This window comes from Perissodus microlepis, chromosome 18, assembly GCF_051167445.1.
Source record: "Perissodus microlepis isolate ML-2025 ecotype Zambia chromosome 18, ASM5116744v1, whole genome shotgun sequence".
In the NCBI taxonomy this organism is placed as follows: Eukaryota; Metazoa; Chordata; class Actinopteri; order Cichliformes; family Cichlidae; genus Perissodus; species Perissodus microlepis.
In genome coordinates, this window is record NC_140478.1 from 16,411,078 (window position 1) to 16,429,219 (window position 18,142).

The window sequence follows — 18,142 nt, forward strand, 5'->3', positions numbered from 1 at the left end:
AAGTGATATAGTCCTGAAGGAATTCCTGTTAAATAGAGGCATTTCTCGGCGTGCATACCTCATTGTATTGAAACCATGTGGCGTAACGTGTGAATGTAAATCTACTGCAGATCCAAAGCAGTGAGAGAAAATGACTTTGGGCACATGCAGACATTTACATTGTCTGTTTTTCTTTGTGTTTCACCACTGTGCATGTGTGCATGTGGGTATTAATTTACTATAACACACTTTCTTCTTGGATAAGCACATCTGTCTGTGATTTGCAGGAGGAAAAAAGGTGCGGAGACTTGAAATTAGCATATTATTGTGTAGTTTCCCTGTGTGTATAAATACATTAAAGTACAGCACCTGTGGTTCTTTAGAGCCAAAATGCACACACTTGTGTGTATGCAGATACGTATGTGCGTATGACGAGTCTGACAAACAGTTGTTAGGGTCAATCTGTATGAGCAGAGATATCAGTGGCCCATTGCTATGTCTCCCACGCAAGTGCTGAGTCGTGAGGTTAGTATGCAGGGAAAATAAGACTGAGAACTAAAAGATTAAAGAGTAGGCAAAGCATTACAGAAAGGCTGGTATTGGTATTTAACTATATAACTACATTTATTTTATCAGTTAAGACCAAGAGTAGCTAATGCAAGAGCAGCATTAAAAGCTAATTTTGCAGCTGTAACTTGTCACAGGTCCAATGTTAAATCAGGAGTTTCAGGCCAGTGGTTTTATTGCACAGTGCATATTTTCCATCAATAATCACAATAAAGCATTATGTCATCAGAGAAGTGCTGGTTGCACTGAAATCCATGGAAACTTGGAGGCAAATGGGTGCATACACACAGCACTGAGGTCAGTGAGCTTGGCTTGGGTTATATACACACTCAATGACCACTTTATTAAGTGCATTTGATTAGGCAGTATTTGGCTGGACCCTTTTTTTTTTTTTTTTTTTTGCCTCAGAACTGTTTTAATTCTTAATGGCACAGATTTAGCAAGGTGCTGGAAACATTCCTCTGAGATTTTGGTCCATACTGACTTGATAGTATCACATAGTTGGTGTAGATTCACGGGCTAAACATCCATGATGTCTCAAAGAGGCTCTATTGAATTGAGATCTGGTGCCTGTGGAAGCCATTTGAGTACACTGAGAGCATTGTCATGTTCAAGAAACCAGTTTGAGGTGATTTGAGCTTTGTGACATAATGTGTTATCTTCCTGGAAGCAGTCATCAGAAGATGGGTATGCTGCAACTAAGCCAACAGCAATACTCAGGTAGGCTGTGATGTTTAAACAAGGTTCAGCTGTTCATAAGGGACTCAGTGTGTGCAAACAATGTCCCCCAAACCATTTCACCACCACCACCAGCAGCCTGAACTGTTACACCGCAGGCATACAAGGCAGGAGGGATGCATGCTTTATTGTGGTTTACCCCAAATTGTCATCTAAATGTTGCAGCAGAATTCGAGACTCATACGATGAGGCAATGTTATTCCTATCTTTTGTTCAATTTTGGTGAACCTGTGAATATTGTAGTCTCAGTTTTCTGTTCACAGCTGACAGAAGTGGCACCTGGTTTGGTCTGCTGCTGTAGACCATCTGCTTCAAGGTTCAGCGTGTTGTACATTCAGATCTTCTACATACATGATTAGGGTTCAACTATACATTTCTATACATTTCATGTTATGATTTATTCTCACATAACCTTTCATATTTTTTGGGGTGGAAAACATGACTCGTGTATGAAACATTCAATCAAAAGTCACCGAATTGTTTTAACAAGCAGTGAGAAAGAAGCAAATAATCAGCACCCATATTTAGTGAGCTCATTTTAATCAGCTACACACTGATTTCATCATTGCTGATTTACAGTGTTGCATTCCTGGTTCTCTGTCACTGGTAGCATCCCTGAGAGCCTGGAAGAGGACGAGACATGTTATGGAAAGCCCACTGTAAGATGCCATCAATGGAGCTCTGCTGCAGTGAAGAGAAGAAAACACAATAGGATTAACTGCTGAACACCTATTTGTCTATTTGTCATAGATTTAGTAACATATTAGGTAAATATAAATCCTTTAATCAATCAATCTGCCATCTATAATGCAAACCTTCTTAGAGTTCACTGTAACTCGAAAATTTAGCTTCTGAATTGTAAATTATTTAAATAGTCAGCAGGTAGGGGCTAAAAACAGAGGCACCCAAATCAAGACTGTGAGCCCAGTGAAGCCAAGAAGAACTCACACATCTGTACACATCTGTAAAACATCTGTACACATATTTCAGGCCCAAAATCACAGCTAACAACATCAGGACAAGCTGCTCCAAATCTCCTAATGTTTTGTCCTCGGTGCTTTTTGTTTACCCCGACAGTCAGTGGACTGTCTCTGTGATAAGGAAACAGTCATCTTGTGTCTGACGTGAACTGTTGCACCCTGCCTGCATCTGTGATATCGACATGTAACTGATCTCCACTCACATCTCCCAGGATGGAGTCCAGTTCATCTTTATGGTGGATGGGCTCAGAGAGGGAGGCGCTTTGATCATGACTAAGTGTGTTTTGAGCCAGCGGTGCAAGCTGAAGACAAACACACACAGACACACACACAGGAGAGATTACATAGAGTATTCGGTGGTATTAAGATAATAAAGGTTGTAAATTCTTTTTCAAGGTGTGTACATGTGGAGACACACCTGCCCGCCTCTGGATTCAGCCTCTCTCTCAGCAGAGCTGCCCCACAGTCTGGAGCAGGACAGGCAGATGGACCTCCCTCTTAGAAACACACAAATGCTTTGAGTGAACATTTCCGTGGTGTATAAGGTTTCTCTCAATCAATACGTCGTTTCTGACACAGGAAGCCGTTCAAACCCTTCCAGCTGGGAAAATAAACTGTTTGCATGAAACTTGGGGCCCTAATTAATTAAAAAAGGGAAGCTTTTTCTTCTTATCGTTTGGCTTTGGTTAATACTGTGTTTTTAATCAACATAAAAAGGAGCCACGAGAGCTTATCACATGGATTCGGCTTTAATTTGTTGTATCTGTGTTATCGTTGTGTAAAATCATTGTGAACCTCGCTCACATTGCTCACTACTCAGCTGCATGGGCTCCACTTACAATCCATTAGCCACCATTATCCCAAGAGAGATTATTGAAAATGCACACCCTTAATGCACATTGGTGGTCAATACCAACATACAGGAAGTTCTCAGAGAGCCCCGAACGTTTTTTTTTCTTCTAATGTAGATGATGCTGAGATTAGGATTTCAGGAGCTCAGGGGAAACGCTCTCTGTCGTCTCCTAAAAATCTTTCTTCTTCAGTCGGAAGAAGAAATTAGTGGTTTTCTTACTTGGAAAAGTGGCAGTTTACATGGAAATGCTTCAGACACTGAAAGCAGTGGGTCAAATCTCCTCCTCCGAGGTGGCAAACACCGCACACCTCCCTCACGCCGACCAGCTCTCCACCCGAGCACTGGAGACAAATTTATACATGCATCAAGTGTGACTATTTTTACATGTTGCAGAGGCGGAAAAAGGATGAGGCTGATGGAAGCTGAACTGATTCAAAAAAAATGGTTGAATGATGTAGAAGGTCACCTGGTTTCTGCCACCTGACGCACTCATCGTCGCCGTGACGCTTGTGAGGGAGGATGACAGCGATGAGTAGAATGAGACATCGGTGATGGAGTTACTGCAGTTTGTGTTTGTTTGCTGAGGCTGAGCTGAGAGTGCCTGAATGCAAATATTTAGACTATGATCAGTTCTAGAAAAAGCATCAGTGTTTACCAAAGCCCTTAGAACTTTTTTTGTAAACAAGTCTTCAAGTTTTACTGTGACTTATTATCCTGAACTACATAAATACAAATTACTAAAGTTGGAAATACCAGACAGGGTGTGAGAACCATGAGTTTTCTTTTACACATGAAACGTACTGAAAATATAAGTTGCTATGAGCAGAAAGATTCTCACATTTAAAAATGACCACACAGTACTAGTCAGTACTAGGGGTGACTCAGAGGCTTGGGCCGCTGCTCACTTCTTTATGTTTTTCTCACAAGACTCCCAGACTTTCTAGGAATTTTTTTAAAGTGGTCCTGAGCAATAGCTCTCCAGGCTTTGTGAAGGTCTTTTAAAGTTTTCTTCAGCTGCTTTTTGTTTACTCATTTTCAGTCTAGTCACATAATTTGTTCATTTCTTTTGCTGAATCTATGAAAAATGCTTAAGATAGCACATTTTTGCACCAACAAGATGATTCCCCAAAAGCTACTAGCCAAAAACCAGGCATATCTCAGCATGGTGCGCAGTGTGTCCTTAAAAAGAAATCGACAAGTGGAGGACAAAAGAAAAAATGTCAGGCCCAAAAAACTATCTGCAGCAGATGCAAATGGTCTCAGTGGCTGTCAAGAAGCAGTTCTTAAGGAAGGGAAAAAGAGAGGTATGCTAAATCATTTTTTTTTTTTAAATGACAGAAAGCCAAAGACCACAGGTGTCCTGGAGTGATCCAAATCTAAAACGTCTGGTTCACATCATGTACAGAGGAGGTCAGGATAGAGGTACAACAATGTGTCTATAGCCATCTGTAAAACACAGTGGAAGCTCTGTCATGGTTTGGTGCTGCATTTCAGCTGGTGGTGTTGGGGATCTTGTCAAAAATGATGAAATCTTGAATGCAGAAAGGTAGCAACAGATTTTGATCCAATATGCAGTGCCATCTGGAAAGTGTCTGATCGAGAAAAGGATAATATTTCATCATAACAATGATCCCAAACACATTGCCAATGCAGTGAATGCACACCTGGATTGAAAAAACACACAATGCAACATTATCAGTCATGGATTAGCCAGACCAGAGCCCGGACCTCAGTATTGCTGAAGCACTGTGGGATCATCTTGACAGAGAACAGAACAAATGGCAGCTAAAATCAGAAGAAAAAAAAAACCTTCAAGAAGAACTTTTGGAGAACTATTCCTGAAGACTACTTAAAGAAAATATCAGAAGGCTGGCTATGAGAGTTCAGACTGTGTTGGAGAATAAAGATGGTCATACCAAATATTGACTGCATTACTGCATTTCTATGTATGTTTGCTCATGTTTTAACAAATTGCTGAAACCATTTCCCATTTTCCTAGCAAAATATAAAGAAATGAGGGTCGTTGAAGACTTTTTCACAGTACTGTAGGTTATTCAGTGGATTCGGTATGTGCACATTTCCTGCTTCCTTCCTTCAGGAACTTACTTGTAAGGGTAGCTGTGCTTTCTCTTTTTTCACCCTGTGTCCACGGCACCACTCACACTGCCAAGAGCCACTGCAGATAATGTAAAGTTATAACCTCTTTCTCAAAGCAAGACTTAAAAGAAAAAAACCCATCTCGGCACACCAGCACATTATTCTTCACCTTGGTATGGATGAGAGTGGAGGGTCAAGGCAGGCCAGATGAAAAGCTCGAGGGCAACCGTCACAGCAGATCAGCTCCCCTCCATCCTTACACACTGTACACTCATCATCATTGTAATGAATCTAAACAAAAACAGATAAATGTAACATAGATAAGCAGGCACCCACATTCATATAAAGCACAAGCAACTTTAGTTAAGAGTGAGTGGATTACAGCGTCTACCATGCGTGTGGCTGTCTCCACCTGGTGGTGAAATGTGCTCTTAGCAGACTTGGACTTTGATGCATTTGTCTCCTCTGACGGACCCCCACCAGCTTTAATGGGCTCTCTGGTGGGCCCTGTTAAATGACAGTGGGTTTTAAAGGGGAAAATCTTGCATAAAGGTTAAAGCTTAGTTAGGTCTGTGTTTTCACATTCATAGTTTGATGTTGCTTCAGTTTTCTGAAAAAAGAAGTTCACATATTCATTATATGACTTACCTTCCAAACAATATGCCTGCATAACATGCACCTTTTCTTGGTTATCATGGTTGACTGGGGGATCCGCGGAGGGAGTCGAGAAGGAGGAGGATGAAGAGGGCAGGTGGACTCCTCTCTGGATTGTGGAAGACAGTACTTGCACACCTGAAGCAGAAAATAGGTTTGGTTATGTATTTGTGGCATAAAAGTATTTAATATATTTATTTTTATGATAATTACTGTTTTCAGATGGCAGCTTGGAGCCAGGAGCTTCACTCTTCACTCTGTAGAGCTTCACTTTACTTCCTTAAACAGAGTAGATAAGACTTTATAATGAAGACAGCACAGTCATGTGCGTATTAGAGTATTCCAGGTTAATTGTTTGTGAAGCCTATGTATCTTTTGATTGCCAAAATAAGCCTATTATGCTTTGCTTTTTTTTTTGTCACATATACTTTAACAATAGTTGATACTTATTTTAAACATGCTCCAAACACTCTTCAGAGAGTTTTTGCTACTCTTGGGAGAAGGGATCTCCTCTCAACAACTCTGGGGCTGAGTACAGAAGCCCCACCCACCTGTAGCCACCTGTAGTTCAAGACTTCTGGAGGCAGCTAATCAGAAGAAAGTGATTAGGGTCAATAAGGAATATTTGAGCTAATTAGAAAAGATTTGTGACTATAGTTAAGGGTAGCATGCAGGAGGTGGAGGCAGAAGACCCCTAAAGGGAGCAGCTGATTAAATGAATCACGGAAAATGATTCTAATCCAAGAATAGAAAAATGGGATGGACGTAACAGGTCCTATTTTATCTTGTAAAAATGTGGTCTGCAGTGTCTGATGGTAAATGGCCTGTATTTGTATAGCACTTTGCTAGTCCCTAAGGACCCCAAAGGGCTTTACACGTTCAGTCATCCACCCATTCACACACACAAGCTACATTGTAGCCACAGCCACCCTGGGGCGCACTGACAGAGGCGAGGCTGCTGGACACTGGTGCCACCGGGCCCTCTGACTACCACCAGTAGGCAACGGGTGAAGTGTCTTGCCCAAGGACACAACGACCGAGACTGTCCAAGCCGGGGCTCGAACCAGCAACCTTCAGATTACAAGGCGAACTCCCAACTCTTGAGCCACAATCGCCCCTGACAGAGAACAGATACAAAGCAAGTGCAGTATGGGAGATGACCTCCTCCATCGGTTGTCTTGGCATGATACTGTGACCGCTGGGAGCTCGGTTCTCCATCCACATGGCTCCTCTTCTTACTGTGAGGAGGTTTGTGACCTCCAGATGGTCTGTTTTCATGTTTGGAACCTGCAGTCTCCCTTCCTGTCAAACAAAATCAGCAACAATGCAAACCATTAGAATCTAAATGTGACAGAAAATTGTCCCGAGAGACTGTTTTCAGCTCTGGTGCAACAGATGCAACTGAGGTTTTATTGCTTTTGTAAATTAATAAGAAAAAATAGAAAAAATCTGAGGAATGTCAGTTTGTGCTGAATGTTATTTGACACTGGTACAGTAGTGTATTCTTCTGAGGATCCTCAGATGCTCATCATGGGCAGGAACGTCATAGAATTTTGGTCTTTTCATGATTTCTTTGAACTGTTCTTTTAACTGTACATCATCTTTATTGACTCTAAATAAACAAATAAAAAAATCTAAACAAGAATAGTAAGCACTAGAAACTATTTATTTATATTTCTCTAATTCACATGGGTTCAAAAGTATACATACAGACCAAAATACATACATATACTCACTAAAGGCCTATTAACTGGTTGACTACCGCCACTAGTTCTCTTTGCCATTTAAAAAGGATTTGTTTGACAGCACTCATTGTGTTGGCAATAAGACTGGAAAGTCCAAGGAACTCAGTGAAAATCTAATAAGGAGACTATTAGATTTACACAAGTTGTCTTTCGGAGCCATTTTTAAACAGCTGCAAATTTCAAGATAAATTCAGACAATTGTACATAGGGACAAGTTATTCGGGTGTGACCACTTTACTAAGGTCTGGCAAAAGACAAGACAAAGATTGAGCTACTTGGCCATAGTGACAAGAGGTATAGTACACTGTAGTACACTGTACTAACTATCAAGCGTGGTGGTGGCATCATGTTCTGGGGCTGTTTTGCTGCCAGTGGTAATGACAGATTTCAAGAGTGGATGGAATAATGAAGAGGAGGACTACATCCAAATTCTTTGACTTCACCTCAAATTGGGAATTAGATTGTTGAAACTTGGACCTAATTTGGTTTTTCAACCACACACACAGACACTCACTCACACACAAAATGGTTTTAGCATAGATCAAACAAGCTAACATTAAGATACTGACCTTCCAAAATTCCCAATAAATTTGTGGACTAAGCTTAAAAGCCGGGTCCATGCCAGGAAACCAGCTAATTTTAATAAAATCTTCCAAATTTGCCAAGAGCACCATTCAAACATCCCATCAGAATTATGACAGATGGCTTCCAAAAGCATCTGGTCGAGGTGCATCTTGCTGAGGGGCACTTAACCAAATATTAATGGGGGTGTACGGATCCATATATTTGAGCCTGTGTGAATCTAACATAAAGTAAAACTTGTGCACTCAATTCTTGTCATTTTGAAGTCACAATAGATGTATGATGTACAATCATTCCACCGTGGGAGAACAATAGTTTATTCCTTAATAGGAATCATGAACTTATCGTGTCAATCACCATGACAAAATTATTACGACATTCATGCCTATAACAAGTGTATAGATGTAGATTTATTTGTGTGTGACAAATGTTTTGTCGTAAACTGTGTGTCACATACGGGAATCCAGGTTAGTGAGCAGGGTCTGCAGCCTGGGGTAGCTGTCCAGATTATAGTCTTTGGATAAGTTGTTCAAGAAGGCCTGGACAGTGGATCTGCTCTGCTCCAACACCCAGGACAGGAGGGAGTACATGGCCTTGTGGATGCCTTCTCTAGCCTCTTTCTCCAGAGTCTCCTATAGACACAACATTAAGTTTATGAGTTTGAAGACTGAAAATTCAGCACTGATATCCTTTAATGGAATCAGCCAGATGCAACAAATATTCTTTCAATTATAAGCAATTATATTTAAAAATAATACTAATTTGACAGGTTAACTCAGTATATTTGTAATGTTGGATAGTGCCGTACCCGACACTTGCTTAAAGTAGCATAAAAAAATTATTTCAAATCAAAATTAAGGTTTACACAATTAATACCGATATCCAATCTCTGTTCAGTTTCTCACCTTCAGCAGTTGCTCTGTGATGATGTTTTTGTCCGCCAAACCATAGACCAGGGGGAAAGGGTCATCCACAGCCATAGCGATGTCAGTTCGCAGCTCCCTCAGCAGCGAGCGGAGGTTTGTGTCCCTAAACGCCTCGACTCTTGACATGATCTTCTTTTGTGTGCAAGTGAGAAATGACTTGACACCGTCTGAGACCACAGATGAAGAATTTCAGATGTGGGGGGTGTGTCCCTCACAGGGAAGGTGCACTGCTTCAGGCTGACTGCATACATGCATAAGCCATATCTTAAAAACTCCTGTATTTTTTTTTTCATCCCGTGTTTGTGCTTTTAATAACGCATCTATGACTCTATGAAAAAAAATGAAGCTACCAGCCTTTCATTTCTGAGACTTCCCTCCAGGGAGGCCAGCCCTGGACCTTTTGTCTCTTTTGAGTTCATTTGTCCACTAACAGCACTAACGGCCTTCATCCAGGGGAATACCTGTCCTCTTACATCAGGAGAGCAGAGTGAAGTGACCTGATGTGCGACAGTTTTCTTCTTAAAAGGTTCTTTCCACCTCAACTTCCCCTCACCTGTCAGGTTTTCACACACTGACTCACCACAGGAAACTCCGCATTAGTGTGATAATTATGACTTCGCCACAGGCAGGAGAACATTAACACTGTAAACACTTTAATGACTGACAGACTGATTGCATGACTGGTAGCCTACTATGCTTTATGCAGTTGTTATTCTCTTAGTTTGTTCCTCCAATTCTCATTATTCTACTAAAAAGGCCTAAACAAAGAGGAACCGGTCTCTCCTCCAAATACACAAGAGAATGGTAAAATAAAACTCGTCTAAGGTTAAGGCTTCGGGCTTGTCATTTACTATAGAGCATTTGCCTGCAGTTTCCACTAATTCAATTTCATGTCATGTAAATATCCATTAGGTCTAAATGCTAGACTATCCAATTACTTTAACTCATAAATAAGGTTAGGAAACAACTGGGTAGCTTGAGAAATATGCTCACTAAGTCCCTTAGTTCACTGCAAAGCCAAAGCCAGAAGATGGCCAACTAAGTTAAGCATTAAAAAAAGCTACTGCTTTAGTAGCCAAAAAAATCATCTGTGGTTTGTGTGCCAAACCATATGAGATGGAAACGGTCATCCAAAAATGTGACAAGGTCAGTATAAAATCTCCGGCAGCGAAGAATTCAAGTCTTAGATTCTTTAAAAGTTTGTTTGTAAATGAGATACAGAGACCTGAGGCCTGTATTATGAAGCAGGATTTAATCTTATCTGGGTGACTTCAGGATTAACCCTGAGTTTACAGTACTGTGAAGGTGGATCATTTCTTACCAGGATATATGGTAATGGGTAAGGTGACTTATAATTAATATGATATGCTACCTGTAGTTTCAGGTTAGAGATCAACTAGTACCTAATAGCTGCTTTTAAACATTAATTTAATGAAATACTTTTTATAATCCATCAGGTTCTCCCATGTCTTAATGATAGAGCTGCTAATATTGATGAATCTGTTAACTTACACAATCTGCATTTTCACCGGCTTTCATTCCTGGAAAAACTTTATTAATATTGCTGCTCTTTTCCAGTCTTACAGACTAAAGCACTTAATCCACATACTGTTAATGTGATATTATTCTGGGGTGTTTTTTACTCTCATACACATTGCTGTGTTGCTTTCAGACTTCATATTTTCTCATCTGTTTCATCTTCCTTTGAAAAACCATCTTCATATGGCGGCTTATCCTGATTGCCAATGTTAGGCTAACTGATTCCAGATAACGGAGAGACACCCTGAGTATGGTGAGCTAATGCTTAATACAGGCATCTGGAAGGGTCTGAGATTATACTGGTCCAGTCTCTTGTTCTCAGAGACTACTTTTGTTCATTTTGATTTCATAGTTGTGAAGTTATGAATGTTTTCATGTTTTAGGAATGGTCCATAGTTTGTCTCTTTTCCAACCAGTTAGCTAACTAAGCTAAACTGTAGCTAAAATGTCAATTGAGGTTTCCTATGAGGTAAAGCAAATATAATTTCAATTTATGTCACCAGGCAATGTCACGAAAGGGTACTCATAAAAAACATCAAACTGGTGAGGCTACACTTTTTAGTGTTTTTTACTTGGTTGTTAATGTTAAGAGTTAGATAACAGCTAAATTGGCTAGCTACCAGTTAACAACTGATATCTGCGTAAGACACATGAAGTGCTCATTAGATTTTCATATTTAGTCATTAAAAACACAAAAACCTGGCACACAACATAACTAAACACTAAATATTGTAAGTAAATGCTGCATATCTAAGGTCAGATTGTGTTTATAGCTTTAGCTTAGATGCTATCAGTGTCTTAGCGTATCTTAAGTGTTACTAATTCATTTGTTCCCAAGAAAAATATTTGCTGTGTAAATGAAGCTGTGTATTTTATTTAATTACTAATTATTAATTACTTTAAATATATTCTGTCGTTTTCTATTTAATGTAACTAGTGTAGTGGTTTAAACCTGCTTGTGCAAACTCCCAACAACTTGCCATATCTCACATTTTCTCAGAAAAAAAACAGAAAGTAAATAAAATAGAAGAGTAGATAATTTTGCTACCAGGTAAATGTTGATGGTTAGGAGAGTGAAGCCCTTTAATCTGTAATTTATTAATCATTAAACATTATTACATTATTCATACTGGTGAACAAGGACCACTTCTACAGAGGGACGTTCACAACATACATATTACATTATTATATACAGTGCGGTGCATTACAGTGGATTGTTATATGTGTATTACCGGGATGGAGGGATGGGGAGACTGGAAGGACAGAAGGATAGCGGGAGGAGAGAAGGAAGAGGAGAGGACTTTTAGGAGGGTTAGGGAGTTGTGATAGTAAGTTGTCTCTTTATTACTTCTTTTTTAACCACAGTACAGTTTGTTCTATAAAAGTTAAACCCATAGAGAGATAGAGTGCCACATTTTCACAGCTACTGTTAGGTGATCCTACTGGAAGTTGTGGGAATATCAAATGAGATACGTCTTGTCATGAGATGCTATAGAGAGATGCTATAAAACATTCTAAGATAGTCAGCCTCCTTCCAGAGCACGGAGACCCTGTAGGGCAGGCCAAAGGTCAAAGATCAGATCAGCGTGCATGCGTGCTGCAGACATTCAGACATGTTCAGCTATTTAGAAAAATGGCCGACCCTCCTGCTATTTCTCCTTCTGTGTTTAGGCATCATTTTTGGTGCTTTCCCTTTTTATATATAAAAAATACAAAACATAACAGCGAAAAGAACTCCATTGGTTTCCTCATTTTTCTCCAAACTGTTTTTTTCAGTGTGTGTGTGTTCATTTTCATTGCAACAATTGTTTTCTTCCCTTTTCTCCTCCAGTCACTTACATATTGACAAAGTATACAATATTTTACAACTGAACAAGACTGAAAGATAACATTTGATTTGTCCAATCAGATACAAGGCCCACATCCTATATCCAATTAGAGAAGTCAACTGGAAGCTAACCAGTAGTAAGCAACACAACAAGCCTATGGTGTGAAGGGAGCTGTCCAAGTGCAGCTCTGCATTAACATGAGCACCCGCCCTCGGGCACAGCTGGTTCCGCTGGTTTGTCCAGCTTGATGTCAATCACTGGAAATTGGCACGTTAAGGAAAAGTCACATGGCGAAGTAAACTACTTGGCCTAGACATGCCACAAATGATAGTCAAAGATTCCCGTAAGCTAATGTGGACTCAGGTCCTGTATGCTACAATTACTTGTTTCTATCTCCTTCCCCTCCATAGTTGTAGTTTTTTGTCTGATCCAATGTTATGCAGCTCCATCTGAGGCCCCAAAAACTTTGCCCCATATTTTCCCCACAATCCTCAAGACCTGTAGACAAACCAAAATATGTTGAGCTTCATAGTAAAGTATAGACAAATCCATATGTTATACTACAATTTAAGGGCACTTCTTTAAAGTTAAATGTTTCTTGGTTTGTAAGTTTCCATATAATAATTCCCATTTATTGATAAGAATCCCTCACCTTCCTTACACAACCATCCTCCATCACACACCCTCCTCTGCCGTCACTTCCCTGTCAGCCACTATGTGGTGCTGTGCCTGTGCATCCACACCATCTTCCTGGCTCTGTTTGTTCCTCCTCTATTAAGCATAAAAGGTTTAATGGCTGATTCCTCGGCAGTCTATCTGTACGTGTGCCAGCAGCCACTAAGAGATTAAAAATAAGCTGCCTATTGCTGGGCTGTTTGGCTATCGGCATGGTGAGTCACGGCGGCTGTAAAGGATACTGCCTTCAGGATTTGCATCGTCCAGGCTTTCCATTCCAGGTAGGGCTGCTGCAACTCGACGAAACAGCTAGGAGGAGAACAAGAGGGAGGAGGTTAAAGAGCAGGAGGCAGCGGGCATGAAAAAATGGTAAAACGTAAAAATGGGGAGGGGGGAGGGGGGGGTGCATTACAAGATGTGTGAAAAATTATTTTTGGGAAGATGGGAGCTTTTTTGTATCATGTTACCCCTTGACTAATACTAGGCTTGATGTTTACTTAATGTCTATGCTGAAGGTGATGAAGGAAGTATTGAATAAAAGTAGCAATGCAACACAAAAAATGTCCACTAGCGCTTGTTGAAGCTGGCCTGATTTGAAGATTTACTTTAAAATTTTGAATTTCTAAAATATAACTACAGCAGTAAGATCAATCTATTGAAGTAAAAAGTTTGATATTTTCCAAAATTGTACTGGATGTTAAGTGGTATAGCTAGTAACATTAAATGTTAGTGCCTTCGATGTGTGCTTCAGTGCAGTAGTTGAGTAAATGTACTAGATAGATATCGGTAAACTAGCTTTTGTTTTTTGTTTTCATTCATCTTTAGCCAGCAAGAACTAAATACGGAATGCACATTTTACCAACATTGTCCATATTTAAACATTTGATTTATCCACACCGGGTCTGTGTCGTGGCGTGATCACCTTGGAGGGATTTGGGGATTGGCAGAGACTCTGAAATCAAGTGATGGCAAAAATGCTGTGAAATCTGGTAAAACTGCAGGGATCACCTGTTTGACATTGCAGCCTGTCTTGGCACTGGTCTCGATGAACATGACGTTCAGTTCTTTGGCTCTCTGCTCTCCTTCCTCGATCGTGATTTGCCTGCAGGAAAATCAAGCCAGACTCAGCATCTCGGGCTAATTTATTCGGCATTGACGTGTTGCTTCAAACAGCTTTTTTGCTCATTTAACGAACAAAACCTCCATGTCGAAGACTGTAGCTAAATGTTAGAGATGATTACGAGCCACCATCTTTACCTTTTCTCTTCCAGGTCTGTCTTGTTGCCTACTAGCATGATGATGACATCACTTCCTCTCTCTGTCCTGACATCGTCAATCCATTTGCAGGTCTGCTGGAATGAATTTACATCTGTGGAGCCCAGAGTTTCCTATTACATACAGTTTTTTTGTCTCAAAAACCCAACAGACAAACACTTGTTTTTACTCAAGTGTTTATCTTTTTAACACAGAAACACACAAGTGTATCACGTACATCATACACAGGCTACAGCTTTCCGCTTACTTGTAATGTCATAGACAACCACAGCCACCGTCGAGTCTCGTATGTAGCTCGGAATGAGGCTCCTGAAACGCTCTTGTCCAGCTGTGTCCCACAGCTGCAGCCTTACCTGCATGTGTACACACACACACAGACACACACACACGCCTTCAGCATAAACTGCCACACCACACATAGCCTATAAGTACACTTCCAGGAGGATAAGCCAGTATCAGCTCCTGTGCAGGCTGGCAGAGCACAATAATATCCTGACAAAGAAAAAGTATTAATACTGGCTAAAGCAGATGATCCATGGGTAAGGCTCTGAGTTATTAGGGCCAGAAAAGTCAGCTCACCAAAGCTGTTACTACCAGAAATAACCATAACATAATCACATTAGTGTGTGACGGAAGGGAATAATTAAGCAAATCAAATCAAGGATTAGTCAAAGCAGAGAAGAAATTGGGCTGTTTCCTACTTAAAACCTCAAGTCATCTGCGCATGTATTTAGAAATGAGAATTTTAAAAATGAAGATCAAGGTTTCCTACTGTCCGGTCCTCCAGGTACATTGTCTTCGATAGGAAGTCAATTCCAATGGTCGCCTGTGGAGAGGGAAGAGCAAAAGAGGGGGAGAAAATCATCAGCAAAAACCCAGACATTAAAATGTAAATGTTTCTCTGCACCATCTGTTGTCTCTAGCAGAGTGATTTTTGTTCAAATACATAAAGCTGTTAAGAAAGGGGGGAAAAAAGGAGCCATCAAGCACAGAAATTGAATCTGACTGAAACACTAATTTAATTTGTGCTGCCCTCAGGGCCCAATCCTTCAGACTTGTTATGTACCAAACTTCTGAGAAAGGCGAAGGAGGAATGATATATTTTCTCTTCTTAAAGAAACGAATAGTGCTGCAATGCTGTTCCTAATCATGTTTGAATAAATGGCATGATTCAGATCAGGACATAATTCGTGAAAATCTAATATACTGAGTGTTTTTGACCAAAAAGCACTCGCTGCAATAACGGTCCCATATTAACCTTCAACCTCCAAAAGAAAAATTGAATTTCTTTTACAATTATAAGCAATACCACCAATACCTCTTTCGTATAGATGCTAATCAGCAAAGCCATCAATCAATGCTGCTTAATAATTTAAATTGTTTTTAGGTTCTGGATCTGTTCCAGATCTCACCTGATATGTGTTGTCGAAGCTGTCATACATGAATCTAGTGATGAGAGACGTTTTCCCCACTAAAACAGAGCACACACAGGTTGGTTTCAGGGTCCGGACACATCGATATATGATCTCAATCAACATAATGAAAATATGCTTCATTGATGTGACAACACCACAGTTATATATGAATATTTAACCAGCGGCAGTTATCAAGCCAGTAAAAATGAAAAGAAATTAAGGAGGGGGGGGAGAAAAAAATCCATGACTCACTGGAACAAAATCTGCCCGGTAATTCACCAAAAATATGCCTGAGTTAATATGTGAGTATGAATCAATGAATAGCTCAAAATAAGGGCAGCAAAATGGATTTCAGTTCAAAGTAAGAAAAATCTGCTATCTTAGATTTCCTGTTATCAAATGTGTAAATGTTCCTCTTCACAGAAACATGTACGCCTCTAAACAATGCAAACATCTAAAGTGAAATTCAAATGTTATTCCACTTCAAGGTTTCAGATAAGAACCAAAATCTCAAAGTAATGTTGCGATGTCTGTATGTTTTGTGCTAATCGTTTATGTGTTTTCCCATTAAGTCATGATTTAGGTGTGTATTTTCTTCGCCTTCTCTTTCTCCTTTGCATTTTCCTTTCTTTTTTGTGTATTTCTGTCACTACTCAGTGCTATAGTTTTACCATAAAACCAAAGGTGAACAATTTAAATACAATAAGTAGTCTCCCCCCCTCCCATCCTGTCTTTTATCCTTGAAAATAATGTGAGAGGTGACTGCAACGAAAACACAAACTGTGTCCAGAAATGTGACCACGGTAACAAAAAGACCGGCTGTTAATGCTCACTGGACTGATGCCGAAGGAGACTTGATCTCAGAGGATCAAGGTGAGCCTAGTGATCTCCATTTTTATTTACATCCCTCCCAGCAGCACCATTTTACATCAGATCCGCACATGAGTGAGGACAGGACTTTTTTTTTTCTTTCCAGAAGGGCCTCATGCACAGTACGCAGACAGCAGTACTCCTGAAGCCAGCGATGGGCAGTGGCCACACCAGGCCTCCTTTCAGCACCGTGGACAGCAACATTGCAGTACAGGCCACGCAAACACACCGTGAGGCTTTTTTTCAGTCGACACGCAGCTCTGTCTTAGACATGCAGCACACACACACGCACACACACACTAAAGCATCACAATGTAAGACACAAACAGGCCAAGCTTCTGTCATATTAGGCCTAATTATGTGTTTTTCTAGTCTTTGCTCGTGCTTTTGATGGGATAAGAGCTCTGCTGCTGCCACTCTGGATGTCTGATGTCTGAACACGTATTCGGGCAGCTTTACAGCGCTAAACCATTATCGATCCGCTCCTCCTGAATTTGTGCCATCACATCAACGCACATACACAGCCGATAACACCCTGAATACACGGATTATTGAATTAAATAGTCCTGGTATATTATCGTGGCGCTGTCAAGCTCTCGTTTTTTTTCTTTTATTTGATTATTTATGGGACCGAATCGGAGACCGCGAGGTTTAGAGATGCTACAGACATCGCCAGCCTAGGGTGTGTCCCGAACTGACACATGGGGGACCGCTTATTATCTTCTTCTTTAAAAAGAAAAAAATAATAGCCATCGAGTGGTGGGGAAATGTTAAACGCTGTCATATAACACAATAAAGGGTCGTTTGTGTGAGAAATAAGCGATGTGTGGGGCAATATAGCGTTATCTGGAAAAGGCTGGGCATATTTGTTAGTCACTGCAGCACATCAAAACACCACAATTCCCAGCGCCTGCTTCCAATGATGGCACTTTGCGGCAAGTAAAAAAACAACAACAAAAAGCCCTCTAGGTAATATACAAGAATTTGCGTTTATATCAGAGCCATTTCTCTTTCTTTTTCTTAAAAGGTTAATCAAAATTTCCACAGCTACAAATTATGCCAGAGGCAACATGGGCGTCTAATATAGCAAAGCCACTAGAAAGATCTTCTGGATTCACTTTAAACTTCCCAAAATGATCACGGATTGCATACATGGCCCTCGATATATGCGCATGTTTCATAAGGATGACCCAAACCCGCCCGAGCTCTGACTCACCGCTCTGCTCTCCCAAAAACACGAGTTTAAATTTCCTCAGGGGGTTCCCCAGGTCTCCTCCAGCGGACATGGTAGCAGATAAACAGCTCGACTTGGATTATTTTTATATGTTTTTATCGCTCGGTGTCTCGCCCGCTATGCCTGCGCAGGGGGATCCTCCTCTACTCACAGAATGATGGGAATGCAGCTCAGCATCCTCCTG

General features: G+C 40.5%; 2 protein-coding genes across 2 annotated transcripts; both read right to left on the bottom strand.

The window, feature by feature from the left end:
• Nucleotides 1-689: 689 nt before the first annotated feature.
• On the bottom strand, nucleotides 690-11,608 carry aire (autoimmune regulator). Its single transcript, XM_084912546.1, has 13 exons — nucleotides 9,101-11,608; nucleotides 8,653-8,827; nucleotides 7,030-7,170; nucleotides 6,082-6,147; nucleotides 5,863-6,006; nucleotides 5,606-5,721; nucleotides 5,384-5,505; nucleotides 5,224-5,293; nucleotides 3,584-3,718; nucleotides 3,337-3,458; nucleotides 2,683-2,761; nucleotides 2,468-2,566; nucleotides 690-1,968 (listed from the first exon to the last, which is right to left on the bottom strand). The coding sequence occupies exons 1-13, from the start codon at nucleotides 9,245-9,247 to the stop codon at nucleotides 1,885-1,887; spliced, it is 1,500 nt and encodes a 499-aa protein (XP_084768672.1). The 5' UTR covers nucleotides 9,248-11,608; the 3' UTR covers nucleotides 690-1,884.
• Nucleotides 11,609-11,718: 110 nt separating this feature from the next.
• rab6bb (RAB6B, member RAS oncogene family b) lies at nucleotides 11,719-18,142 on the bottom strand. Its single transcript, XM_084912544.1, has 8 exons — nucleotides 17,941-18,142; nucleotides 15,852-15,910; nucleotides 15,212-15,265; nucleotides 14,687-14,792; nucleotides 14,422-14,533; nucleotides 14,173-14,266; nucleotides 13,407-13,473; nucleotides 11,719-12,746 (listed from the first exon to the last, which is right to left on the bottom strand). Exons 1-8 carry the CDS (start codon nucleotides 18,008-18,010, stop codon nucleotides 12,682-12,684), a joined length of 627 nt encoding a protein of 208 aa, XP_084768670.1. The 5' UTR covers nucleotides 18,011-18,142; the 3' UTR covers nucleotides 11,719-12,681.

Bases quoted from the DNA above. Each gene is read 5' to 3' on its own strand.
- aire (XM_084912546.1), bottom strand. From the start codon at position 9,247: ATGTCAAGAGTCGAGGCGTTTAGGGACACAAACCTCCGCTCGCTGCTG. The intron at 7,171-8,652 runs GTATGTGACACA...TTTGTTTGACAG, and splicing joins GCTCACTAACCTGGATTCCC to GAAGGGAGACTGCAGGTTCC. The intron at 6,148-7,029 runs GTCATCTCCCAT...ACTCTGTTTAAG, and splicing joins CAAGACAACCGATGGAGGAG to GAAGTAAAGTGAAGCTCTAC.
- rab6bb (XM_084912544.1), bottom strand. From the start codon at position 18,010: ATGTCCGCTGGAGGAGACCTGGGGAACCCCCTGAGGAAATTTAAACTC. The intron at 14,534-14,686 runs GTAAGCGGAAAG...TGGGCTCCACAG, and splicing joins GGTTGTCTATGACATTACAA to ATGTAAATTCATTCCAGCAG. The intron at 13,474-14,172 runs GTGATCCCTGCA...TTCTCCTCCTAG, and splicing joins CAGGCTGCAATGTCAAACAG to CTGTTTCGTCGAGTTGCAGC.